Raw genomic sequence first — 13463 nt, 5'->3', positions numbered from 1 at the left:
CAAGTCGGTTAGGACATCTACTTTGTGCATGACACAGGTAATTTTTCCAACAATTGTTTACAGACAGGTTATTTCACTTATAATTCACTGTATCACAATTCCAGTGGGTCAGAAGTCTATATACACTAAGTTGACTGTGCCTTTAAACAGCTTGGAAAATTCCAGAAAATGATGTCATGGCTTTATAAGCTTCTGATAGGCTAACTGACATAATTTGAGTCAATTGGAGGTGTCCCTGTGGATGTATTTCAAGGCCTACCTTCAAACTCAGTGCCTCTTTGCTTGACATCATGGGAAAATCAAAGGAAATCAGCCAAGACCTCAGAAACAAAATTGTAGACCTCCACACGTCTGGTTCATCCTTGGGAGCAATTTCCAAATGCCTGAAGGTATCATGTTCATCTGTACAAAAAATTGTACGCAAATATAAACACCATGGGAACACGCAGCTGACATACCACTCAGGAAGGAGACGCGGTCTGTCTCCTAGAGATGAACATACTTGGGTCAGAAAAGTGCAAATCAATCCCAAAACAACAGCAAAGGACCCTGTGAAGATGCTGGAGGAAACAGGTACAAAAGTATCCACAGTAAAAATGAGTCCTATATCGACATAACCTGAATAACCTCAGCAAGGAAGAAGCCACTGCTCCAAAACCACTGCTCCAAAACCACCATAAAACTACAAATTGCAACTGCACATGGGGACAAAGATCGTACTTTTTGGAGAAATGTCCTCTGGTCTGATGAAACAAAAACAGAACTGTTTGGCCATAATGACCATCGTTATGTTTGGAGGAAAAAGGGGGATGCTTGCAAGCCGAAGAACACCATCCCAACCATCAAGCACAGAGGGGCGGTAGCATCATGTTGTGGGGGTGCGTTGCTGCAGGAGGGACTTTTGCACTTCGCAAAATAGATGGCATCATGAGGTAGGAAAATTATGTGGATATATTGAAGCAACATCTAAAGACATCAGTCAGGAAGTTAAAGCATGGTTGCAAATGGGTCGTCCAAATGTATTTATTTTACTAACAAATTCTTCTTTTCAATGACAGCCTAGGAACAGTGGGTTAACGGCCTTGTTCAGGGGCAGAATTAACTATTTTTACCTTGTCAGCTCGGGGATTCAATCTTGCAACCTTTCGGTTACTAGTCCAATGCTCTAACCACTAGGCTACCTTCCGCCCCCAAATGCACAATGACCCCAAGCATACTTCCAAAGTTGTGTCAAAATGGCTTAAGGACAACAAAGTCAAGGTGTTGGAGTGACTATCACAAAGCCCTGACCCCAATCCCATAGAATATTTGTGGGCAGAACTGAAAAAGCATGTGCGAGCAAGTAGGCCTACAAACCTGACTCAGTTACACCAGCTCTGTGAGGAGGAATGGGCCAAAATTCATCCAACGTATTGTGGGAAGCTTGTGGAAGCCTACCCGAAACGTTTGACTCAAGTTAAATAATTTAAATGCAATGTTACCAAATACTAATTGAGTGTATGTAAACTTCTGACCCACTGGGAATGTGATTAAAGAAATAAAAGCTGAAATAAATCAGTCTCTCTACTATTATTCTGACATTTCACATTCTTAAAATAAAGTGGTGATCCTAGCTGACGTAAAACACACATTTTTACTTGGATTAAATGTCAGGAATTGTGAAACTGAGTTGAAATGTATTTGGCTAAGGTGTATGTAAACATCCGACTTCAACTGTAACTAGATGTTTAATATCCATAATTTTTCTGATTATTTATTTGAATTGCGTGCCTTCCAATTTGACCAATTTTCTTCCACCATCCACAAAACATGAATTGTATTGTAAAAGAATGGTGTCACATCCCTTTGATTGAGTTCAAGACACTTGTACAATCTATGCCAAGGCACACTGAAGCTGTTCAGGCTCGTAGTGGCCCAACGCCATATTAAGAAGATTTCCTTAGTGGTTCCTTTATTTTGGCAGTTACCTGTATGAGCTCTGAAGAAAATAAATAAAGGCCGCATGAAGGATAAAGACTCTTTAAGTTGGTCAAATAAACCCACAGCAAGGAAACATGAGTGTGAGACTTCCTTTTTCATTTGTTTAATGCATGACCTCTCCTAAAATGTGGGAGATTACCACTATATCATAGCAGAGGGGAGGATTTTAACCCTACACTGGATGTATATGTACCATGAACACCCTTATAGGTGATGGACCAATCAAATCCACCCAAGCTTATCTGTTTTACAAAAGCAGGACTTGTAAATTGTGAGCTTGTTTCCAATTCAGTGACTAATTATGTGTCATTAATAACTGACACAACACCCAAAAATAATTTCAAATTCTATTTCAGATTGTGTATTCCCGTTAGAGGTCTATCTTTATCAAAAATACTTTTTCTTCATCTAATGAAAAACATTTGATAAATAAATTCAGTCCCATGGGGTAAGCTATTTGAGGAAGCAGTGTTCAATGTTGAAATAATCATTCCTGGCAATAGCACCAAAGGGGAAAGACAGCCATCTTTAAAAAATAAAATCAATGCGGCCTCCTTGTGCACCCTAGTCAGTCTCCAACACCAGTAGGAGTAGAGAGGGAGAAAAGGTGGTCTGAGTTATAACTCTGTACCAGGACCTTAGCAGTGTAGTCAGGCCCAGAGAAGCCCTTTATAAACCGGTTAACTTCTCCTTCAGCCCAGTGTTCACTGCAGGAACCAGGAACCATTTTATAGGAACCACTCAGGCCTGGCCTGAGCTATCCTTGACAGCTCTTTTTCACAATTCCCATGTCTGCCTCACAGGCTGACTACACTCGCATTGCGAGCGTTGCAAAATACATGTAGAAATCTGTATTATTAAATGATTGCACCCACATTGTCTGTGTTGCCAAGGGCTAAAATAGAAGTCAGTTCTATTTGTGACGCAGATTGCGCTGCAAATCCTGCCTCTCCCATCTCCTCGGTGGTTTATAGAAGCAGGTACCCATGTGCCATCTCCTCATTGGTTATACCCACGTGGGTGACTGAAGGACGAACGAGATCAGTGGCGGTAATGCACCTATTTTATGAAAGTTGCCAATCGCAATATAAAGTCAAGAGAAGAAAAGGCCTGGAAGGAGGAGAGATGACTAGAAACGATTCGGTTGGCTGTTTGATGTGGATCAATTGTCGGAGTAGAGGACCTTTCAGGTAAAATAACTACTCAATGTTTATGTCTCAGGAAAATTAGCTAGCAACAGCAACAGCAAGCTAGCTAAATAGGACAAATTAGCTAGAAAGTGTAAGCTAGAAAGTGTAAGCTAACTAGATAAATTGGCATACATGTTTAATGCTTTTCGACCAAATGAATATAATTGGTTCAGAGTTTATTTTGATACTTGCATGTCGTGATCGCGTTTGGCGTGGGGGACAAAATACATGTATGCACTATAGCGTATGCGCGCAGCCGGTTTGGGTTCCGTGTCAGACAACTGCAGACCAAGTTGGATTATGATATTGAATGTGATCTTGATTGTGATCAATAAACAAACCCTTGAATGTATGAGATATCACAGTGGCAGAGTGTTAGTTAGTTACACCCCTTGACTTTTTCCATATTTTGTTGTGAATTTAATTGAGATTTTTTTGTCAATAGTTTACACACAATACCCTGTAACGTTAAAGTGGAATTATGTTTTCCACATTTTTATCCATTTATTTAAAAAATCAACCCCTTTGTTATTGAAGTCTAAATAAGTTCAGGGGTAAACATTTGCTGAACAAGTCAGATAATGTTGCATGGACTGTGTGCAGTAATAGTATCTAACATGCTTTTTGAAAGACTACCTCATCTTTATACTCCACACATAGAATTATCTGTAAGGTCCCTCAGTCGAGCAGGGAATTTCAAACACAGATTCAATCACACAGACTAGGGAGGTTTTCCAATGCCGCAAAGAAGGGCACCTATTGGTATTTTGTGGAAAAAAGCTGACATTGAATATTTCTTTGATCATGGTGAAGTTATGAATTACACTTTGGATGGTGTATCAATACACCCAGTCACTACAAAGTTACAGAATTCCATATTAACTCAATTGCTTGAAAGGGATTTCACCATTGGGCCAATAGTAACTTTAAAACTGTTATAAAAATAGTTTAATGGCTGTTATAGGAGAAAACTGAGGATGGATCGACAACATTGTAGTTACTCCTCAAGTGAAAAGAAGGAAGCCTGTACAGAATAGAAATATTCCAAAACATGCATCCTGTTTGCAACAAGGCACTAAAGTAATATTGCAAAAAAATGTGGCAAAGCAATTAACTGTTTGTCCTGAATACAAAGTGTTATGTTTGGGGCAAATCCAACACAACATATTACTGAGTACCACTCTCCATATTTGGCTGCATCATGTTTTGGGTATGCTTGTAATCTTTAAGGACAGGGGAATTTTTCAGGATAAAAAAGAAAAGGAATGGAGCTAAGATGGAGCTAAGCACAGACAAAATCCTAGAGGAAAACCTGGTTCAGTCTGCTCTCCACCAGACACTGGGAGATGAAGTCACTATTCAGCAGGACAATAACCTAAAACACAAGGCCAAATCTACACTGGAGTTGCTTACCAATAAGACAGAGAATGTTCCTGAGCGGCCGAGTCTGTGACAAGACCTGAGAATAGTTGTCTAGGAAAGATCAACAACCAATTTGAAAGAGCTTGAAGATTTTTGAAAATAATAATGGTCAAACAATCCAGGTGTGGAAAGCCCTTAGAGACTCACCCTGAAAGACTGAAGGCTGTAATCGCTGCTAAAGGTGCTACCACAAAGTATTGACCCAGGGGTGTGAGATACATTATTTCTATATTACATTTTCAATATGTTTGCAAACATTTCGAAAAACATGTTTTTCCTTTGTTATTATGGAGTATTGAATCCATTCTGAATTCAGGCTGTAACACAACTAAATGTGTAATATGTCAATGGGTATGAATCATTTCTGAAGGTACTGTATAACAGTATAACCAGGCATGCTTTAATAGTATCAACATCAGCTTGTTTGTAAAACTGCATGAACAATGCTTTGAAGGATGCTGGAGTTTCAAACAGTACAATACAATACTTGTGTTGTCTTTTTCATATAGTCAGTGATATAAAATACAAAATTGAGTTACTACTGTATCTCTACTGCAGCTTATTTCAACCAGCAGACAGGCATCATTGTTGTGATTGTGACCCTCCAGATTCATTCTCTACTGCCCAGAGTAAAGGAAGCCTCTTGGCACAAAACAGCCCTAATGTCCCTGATGTGGGGACTAAATCCACTTAGTGGGCTGTGTTGATGGTACAGGAACACCAGTTAGCAGCAGACACCAGGGCAGTGTCCCAAATAGAACCACATTCCCCATATAGTGCACTTCTTTTGACCAGAGCGCCCATGCAGTAGGGTGCCATTTGGGACCCTGACCAGCAAAGCTATGATCACAGCTAGCCATAAGCAGTCAGTAACTTCCTTATTCCAGCCGCTCTGTACCACGATATTTCTGCACCACGATATTTCTGCACCGAGTGATAAAGACAGGCCTGTCCACAGACCAATGGAACTAGATACCTTGAATATGTGGACATCTATAAGTACCTAGGTGTCTGGCTAGACTGCAAACTCTCCTTCCAGACTCACATCAAACATCTCCAATCAAAAATCAAATCCAGAGTCGGCTTTCTATTCCGCAACAAAGCCTCCTTCACTCACGCTGCCAAGCTTACCCTAGTAAAACTGACTATCCTACCGATCCTCGACTTCGGCGATGTCATCTACAAAATGGCTTCCAACACTCTACTCAGCAAACTGGATGCAGTCTATCACAGTGCCATCCGTTTTGTCACTAAAGCACCTTATACCACCCACCACTGCGACTTGTATGCTCTAGTCGGCTGGCCCTCACTACATATTCGTCGCCAGACCCACTGGCTCCAGGTCATCTACAAGTCCATGCTAGGTAAAGCTCCGCCTTATCTCAGTTCACTGGTCACGATGGCAACACCCATCCGTAGCACGCGCTCCAGCAGGTGTATCTCACTGATCATCCCTAAAGCCAACACCTCATTTGGCCGCCTTTCGTTCCAGTACTCTGCTGCCTGTGACTGGAACGAATTGCAAAAATCGCTGAAGTTGGAGACTTTTATCTCCCTCACCAACTTCAAACATCAGCTATCCGAGCAGCTAACCGATCGCTGCAGCTGTACATAGTCTATTGGTAAATAGCTCACCCTTTTCACCTACCTCATTCCCATACTGTTTTTATACTGTTTTTATTTATTTACTTTTCTGCTCTTTTGCACACCAATATCTCTACCTGTACATGCCCATCTGATCATTTATCACCAGTGTTAATCTGCAAAATTGTATTATTCGCCTACCTCCTCATGCCTTTTGCACACATTGTATATAGACTGCCCATTTTTTTCTACTGTGTTATTGACTTGCTAATTGTTTACTCCATGTGTAACTCTGTGTTGTCTGTTCACACTGCTATGCTTTATCTTGGCCAGGTCGCAGTTGCAAATGAGAACTTGTTCTCAACTAGCCTACCTGGTTAAATAAAGGTGAAATAAAAAAATAAAATAAAAAGACTGTGTGGGGCCCCTGTCTCATCTCCACGACAGCGTGATGGTGGCAGTGACACGCGTTGGACTGCCATAGTGATGTGATTACTCCTCGCTCGGCGTAATCTGACATGGGTCACAGAGGTGGAGGCTATGCTAGAGAGGGAGGGAGATCAATCTGGCCCATTGAGTCAGGTAATAATCTGGTGTTCACACCTGATCAAAACAACAACCCTGAACCTCTCAGAAAGACTGGATCTTTTAATCACTTGCAATACTGCAAGTGTTTACTTGAGTCTGCCTGGAGTGCCAGATGTCAAATGAACACCAACATTTGAATATGGGAAGGAGATTAAGGACACAGCACCAAAGTCAGCAACACCATCAACCACCTGACACACAAACAGCATGATTTAGTGGTAAGGAGTGTTATGCAGGCACATGGACATCTCCATCAGTAAGTGATATTGATCAGTAAGTCCATTTCAAAAGATATAGGAGTGGAGGAGTTTGAGGATAGCCAGACATAAACCCACAAATGAGTGTATTTCTCTCAGTCTGTTTCACCCTCCTCATCATGCCTTAGTCTGTCCAAGTGTGGACTTCCTGACTAAGGCCTTACCTCTCTCTCTCTGTGTGTGTGTGTGTGTGTGTGTGTGTGTGTGTGTGTGTGTGTGTGTGTGTGTGTGTGTGTGTGTGTGTGTGTGTGTGTGTGTGTGTGTGTGTGTGTGTGTGTGTGTGTGTGTGTGTGTGTGGAGGTAGGCTGAGGAAAATGTGAAGGCTTTACCTTCTGCTGCTCTGCACGTACACACCATATCTGTTATGACATGTTGAAGCCCCAGGACTAGACGAGATCTACCATCTTCTACTCTCTCCTTCACTCCTCTTCTACTCTCTCCTTCACTCCTCTTCTACTCTCTCCTTCACTCCTCCTCTACTTTCACAGCTCTCTCCTTCACTCCTCATATACTTTCACAACTCTCTCCTTCACTCCTCTACATTCACAGCTCTCTCATTCACTCCTCTACTTTCACAGCTCTCTCCTTCACTCCTCCTCTACTTTCACAGCTCTCTCCTTCACTCCAGTACTTTCACAGCTCTCTCCTTCACTCCCCCAGTACTTACACAGCTCTCTCCTTCACTCCTCTACTTTCACAGCTCTCTCCTTCACTCCTCTACTTTCACAGCTCTCTCATTCACTCCAGTACTTTCACAGCTCTCTCCTTCACTCCCCCAGTACTTACACAGCTCTCTCCTTCACTCCTCTACTTTCACAGCTCTCTCCTTCACTCCAGTACTTTCACAGCTCTCTCCTTCACTCCAGTACTTACACAGCTCTCTCCTTCACTCCTCTACTTTCACAGCTCTCTCATTCACTCCTCTACTTTCACAGCTCTCTCCTTCACTCCTCTACTTTCACAGCTCTCTCCTTCACTCCTCCTCTACTTTCACAGCTCTCTCCTTGACTCCAGTACTTTCACAGCTCTCTCCTTCACTCCTCTACTTTCACAGCTCTCTCATTCACTCCTCAACTTTCACAGCTCTCTCCTTCACTCCTCTATTTTCACAGCTCTCTCCTTCACTCCTCCTCTACTTTCACAGCTCTCTCCTTCACTCCTCCTCTACTTTCACAGCTCTCTCCTTGACTCCAGTACTTTCACAGCTCTCTCCTTCACTCCTCTACTTTCACAGCTCTCTCATTCACTCCTCTACTTTCACAGCTCTCTCCTTCACTCCTCTACTTTCACAGCTCTCTCCTTCACTCCTCTACTTTCACAGCTCTCTCCTTCACTCCTCTACTTTCACAACTCTCTCCTTCACTCCTCTACTTTCACAGCTCTCTCTTTCACTCCTCTACTTTCACAGCTCTCTCCTTCACTCCTCTACTTTCACAGCTCTCTCCTTCACTCCTCCTCTACTTTCACAGCACTCTCCTTGACTCCAGTACTTTCACATCTCTCTCCTTCACTCCTCTACTTTCACAGCTCTCTCATTCACTCCTCTACTTTCACAGCTCTCTCCTTCACTCCTCTATTTTCACAGCTCTCTCCTTCACTCCTCCTCTACTTTCACAGCTCTCTCCTTCACTCCTCCTCTACTTTCACAGCTCTCTCCTTGACTCCAGTACTTTCACAGCTCTCTCCTTCACTCCTCTACTTTCACAGCTCTCTCATTCACTCCTCTACTTTCACAGCTCTCTCATTCACTCCTCTACTCTCACCGCTCTCTCCTTCCCTCCAGTCATACTTTACTATTAGTACTCCCCTTTCATCCAGTCCTCCTTTACTCTCACCTCTTCTCCACTCCTCCTTTACTCTCACAGCTCTACTCCTCTCTTCTCTCTCATCCCCTCCCTGCCTGAGCTCAACCTCAGGGAACAAACAGGAGTTCTGTCTAAAACAACACTGCTTTCTTATTCACATCCCTCTGATCCCAATCTTCCACATGTCGGCGTACAGTAAGGTGTGTGGGAGCAACGTGACACGAGCACGATTCTTCTGTCTTACGATCTATGAGTCAGCCTACAGTCAGCCATCAGCCATTGTCCTTCTCCTGAACACATCACACTCCATACACCAGGAGGTTGTCTTCACTCTGTACTCAGAGAGCACGTCTGTCAATCATATTGGCTGGAGCAGCACTAAGGTCCAACACAGACAGATTAGGCATGCGTTCCAAATGGCACCCTAGTCCCTACATAGTGCACTACTTTTGATCAGAGCCCTATGAGCCCTGGTCAAAAGTAGTGCACTATGTAGGGGATTGGGTGCCATTTGAGACGCAGATTAAGGCTGATCAGAGACCAGTCTATTACATGCTACAAAGCCCCCTGCCTGGCTCCATCTCTCTATCTCTCTGTCCGCAAGCTATCTGCATATATCTACATCAGACTGATGTTAATCCCAACATTAATCTGATCCTAGATCAGCAGATACCGATCCCTGTTAACACCAATTACCTCAGCAACCAGCCACACTCCTAACAAGGCCTTTGGTAGTTCTGAGGATGTGTCCCAAAGAGGACCCTATTCCCCCATAAGGCCCTGGTCAAAAGTTGTGCACTACATAGGAAATAGGGCGCCATTAGGGATGCAACCTGAAGCCTTGAAAAATAAGGCGTGTGTGTTTTGCGTGACAGCCCCCCAGATATGTTTGCTGAGCGAGCCAAGAAGAAAGCCAGCCAGCCTGATGGTATCTACAATATATCATCTTCTAGTCCAGATAATGTGCTCCTAGGTGATTTGCAAAAACCCTGGCAGCAGGATATACTTTTGTGCAGATATTTCTCTATCAATTTGAGTGTGGATTAAATAATTGCTGTTGGACATCATCTTTAATCTTCCCACTGGCAGAAGATAAAAAACACATTTCACATAGAACCACCTACAGTAGCTTTACAAATCCATTTCTGCAGATAGATTGTAAATTCATGGTCGGAATGTGTAATCAAATAAAATGTCAAGACACATTGTTGGCCCGGTGTAATCAGAACATCTAACAACTACCGGCAAATCACAAACTGACTTCTTGTTTCTATTTCATCAACCGAGCAGTAGGGTACCTGAAGGAGCCGGGCATAAAACACCCTCTCCACTCTGACATGCAACCAGGTTAGGTCCTCTGTGATAAGTGTGTGTGTGTGTGTGTGTGTGTGTGTGTGTGTGTGTGTGTGTGTGTGTGTGTGTGTGTGTGTGTGTGTGTGTGTGTGTGTGTGTGTGTGTGTGTGTGTGTGTGTGTGTGTGTGTGTGTGTGTGTGTGTGTGTGTGTGTGTGTGTGTGTGTGTGTGTGTGTGTGTGTGTGTGTGTGTGTGTGTGTGGAAGATAGAAAGACAAAGAAAATGATTGAGAGGGAGCGACAGAGAGATGGAGGTGTATCCTACCTTCCAGGACGGTGAGTTTGGCGCTGGTGTTGATCTCTCCCACACTGTTGGTGGCAGTACACTCATAGATGGCCTCGTCCCTGTGGGTCCGCAAGGGCTGGATACGCAGGACAGACCCTGAACCGTCATCAAACTCTATCACCTGAACACAATGGTGGGTAGAGGAGAGAAAAAGCAATGAGACCCATGGTCGCCATGTAACTAATATTCAAAACGGATTTAAACAGTCATCTTAACAAGGCATCCCTTTGATCGCTATTTCATCAATACGTACAGCAACATCAGAGCCCTGGTGAGTACCAGCCCATTGAGCCCAGTGAATACTCCTGGTTTGATCATTGGCAGGGGGACTAATACAGGGCTAAGATATCTGCTACTTTCTATTTAGCTAGGAGGAACTGGGTTTATAAAAAGAGTCTGCCTTAGCAGATCAGAAGACGCAAACCTGACTAAACTCAAACTCTGTCAGTACTATTAATAAACCATCTCAAATAGAGACTACATCTTATCTAATCTCAACTGCAAAGGACCGCCCGGCATTGCATGACCTTGCTGTGGTCCTACGCTCCACAGGGAGTGAAGGGGAGTAAGTACGTCTGATCTGATACAATCACCCAATTAGAGAGAAGTTTATTAAATGAAATGAGTGAACAGCAGGCATTTCAGCAAGGCCTTTCAGGAAGCCAGCCTTTAAGGGTTAAAGAATCAAAGGTCAGAGGTCAGGGGAGAGGGTCTCCAAAAATTCCTTATGCTGCAGTGGAAAGCGGCAGACCAAAATATCCACATGACAGGAAGAGAACATTCCTGAACATTCAGTGGAGCACACCTAGGTTCAAACAGTATCTGAAATATTTCAATTACTTTGAGCGTTCACTTGAGCCTGCCTAGCGTTAGGGAATTAACGGGAATATATGGGAATTAACGGAAATATATGCAAATTAATATTAAAACCATTTAAATGTAGATGTTTTTTGCATTGGATATATTTACCATATAATATGGAGACAGAGACATAAACATTTTACCTTGTCATAAGTAGACGTAATTGTAAATGATTAAATCCTTCCAATAAAAAAAACAACAATTGATTTACAAATTGAACTTTAATTAAATGAGTTGACTCTTCACATTGGATGATTTCACTGAACAACAAAAGAAAGGGAATATTGAATGATCCCCAACTATCCACCGCATCTCCCAAAAACGTTTTCAACATAGATCTGTAAAATGATAGTCTAGAAACTAAAGCTTTGGTTGTCTTCCTCTCAGGCTTCCATGTCTTCTCCCTGGACCTCCTCAATGTCCACCTCTTGAACATCACACTCTGAAGCCTCATCTTCACTATCAATGTCTAACCTTGTTGAGGATGGCTTGTTGTCAGGCTCAAAAAGCCTCAAATTTGCCAAGATGGCCACCAATTAAATGTTTCAACCCTTGTATTGGTCAGCTTGTTGCGTGTTATGGTGTGTGTGTTCCCAAACACTCTGAGGCGGCTGATGTCTGCTTGGAGCAACAGTGAAGTGGGCAGGGCAGTACAGATTTATTTTCTTATATCTGCAAGCAGAATCTGAACATCAGACAGGATGGCATTGTCTCCCTCAATCCGCGCAATGGCTACTGCTGTAGGTTTCAGGAGTTTCAGGCTGCTTACCACTCTCTACCAAAATACACCATCCCGGAGGATCCTCTTGATGGGCCTGTCCATATCGACAGACTGTGATATGGCCATTTCTTGGAGAGACTACTTCCCCTCCAGGAGACTGTCAAACATGATGACAACACCACCCCAACAGGTGTTGCTGGGCAACTTCAATGTGGTGCTCTTATTCTTCTCACTTTGCTAGGTGAGGTAGATTGCTGCTATAACTTGATGACTCTTCACATACCAAACCATTTCCTTGGCTCTCTTGTAGAATGTATCCATTGTTTTCAGTGACATGATGTCCTTGAGGAGCAGATGCAATGCATGAGCAGCATAGCCAATGGGTGTGATGTGAGGGTAGGACTCCTCCTCTTTAGACCAAGCAGCCTTCATGTTCGCAGCATTGTCTGTCACCAGTGCAAATGCCTTCTGTGGTCCAAGGTCATTGATGACCGCCTTCAGCTCATCTGCAATGTAGAGACCGGTGTGTCTGTTGTCCCTTGTGTCTGTGCTCTTGTAGAATACTGGTTGAGGGGTTGAGATGATGTAGTTAATTATTTCTTGCCCACGAACATTCGACCACCCATCAGAGATGATTGCAATACAGTCTGCTTTCTCTATGATTTGCTTGACCTTCACTTGAACTCTGTTGAACTCTGCATCCAGCAAATGAGAAGATAAAGCATGTCTGGTTGGATGGATGTATGCTGGGTGAAGAACATTCATAAATCTCTTCCAATACACATTGCCTATGAGCATCAGAGGTGAACCAGTTGCATACACAGCTCGAGCAAGACATTCATCAGCATTTCTCTGACTATGTTCCTCCATTGAGTCAAAAACACCTCTGATTCCAGGAGGACCATGAGCTGTTGCTATCGATAAGGTGTCTAATTGATCATTTTCACCTTGAATGGAAGTAGAGGGACTTTCGTCAGAGGTTGCTTGTTGTGAGCACTGAGGGAACTTTATGCACTTGGCCAGATGATTATGCATCTTTGTTGCATTCTTCACATATGATTTGTCACAGTATTTGCAAATGTACACAGCTTTTCCTTCTACATTAGCTGCAGAGAAATGTCCCCACACATCAGATAGTGCCCGTTGCATTTTCCTGTAAAGATTAGAAAAAAATGAGTAAAAAAAAACAAATACAATTCCATGTACAGATAAATAGTTAAGCAGTTAGGTTAAACAACTTCTTCGTAAGATAAATGTTTTAAAATGAAACATGTATGGAAACAGGTGAATTAACTCTCTTCCATTAGCAGGCTCAAGCAAGCTAAAACTCACATGGTAGCAAAAACTAACGATCAAAAATAGTTAACAAGTTAGAAATTATTTAAACACACTTTCCTGTAAGCTACTATTTACTAGTT

General features: G+C 42.7%; 1 protein-coding gene across 15 annotated transcripts in view; it reads right to left on the bottom strand.

Annotated features, from left to right (window-relative positions):
- Positions 1-13463, bottom strand: part of ptprfa (protein tyrosine phosphatase receptor type Fa) — a 346903-nt gene that overhangs the window by 250230 nt on the left and 83210 nt on the right. For all 15 annotated transcript variants that reach the window (XM_052461048.1, XM_052461037.1, XM_052461059.1 and 12 more), the window contains exon 4: positions 10443-10584. In XM_052461048.1, the coding sequence (XP_052317008.1) occupies positions 10443-10584 (142 nt within the window). The remainder of the gene's footprint in view (positions 1-10442; positions 10585-13463) is intronic.

Source organism: Oncorhynchus keta, chromosome 1 (assembly GCF_023373465.1).
Source record: "Oncorhynchus keta strain PuntledgeMale-10-30-2019 chromosome 1, Oket_V2, whole genome shotgun sequence".
NCBI classification, from domain to species: Eukaryota; Metazoa; Chordata; class Actinopteri; order Salmoniformes; family Salmonidae; genus Oncorhynchus; species Oncorhynchus keta.
The sequence above is the reverse complement of the archived record's forward strand: the minus strand, read 5'-3'. Positions and strand labels throughout refer to the sequence as shown.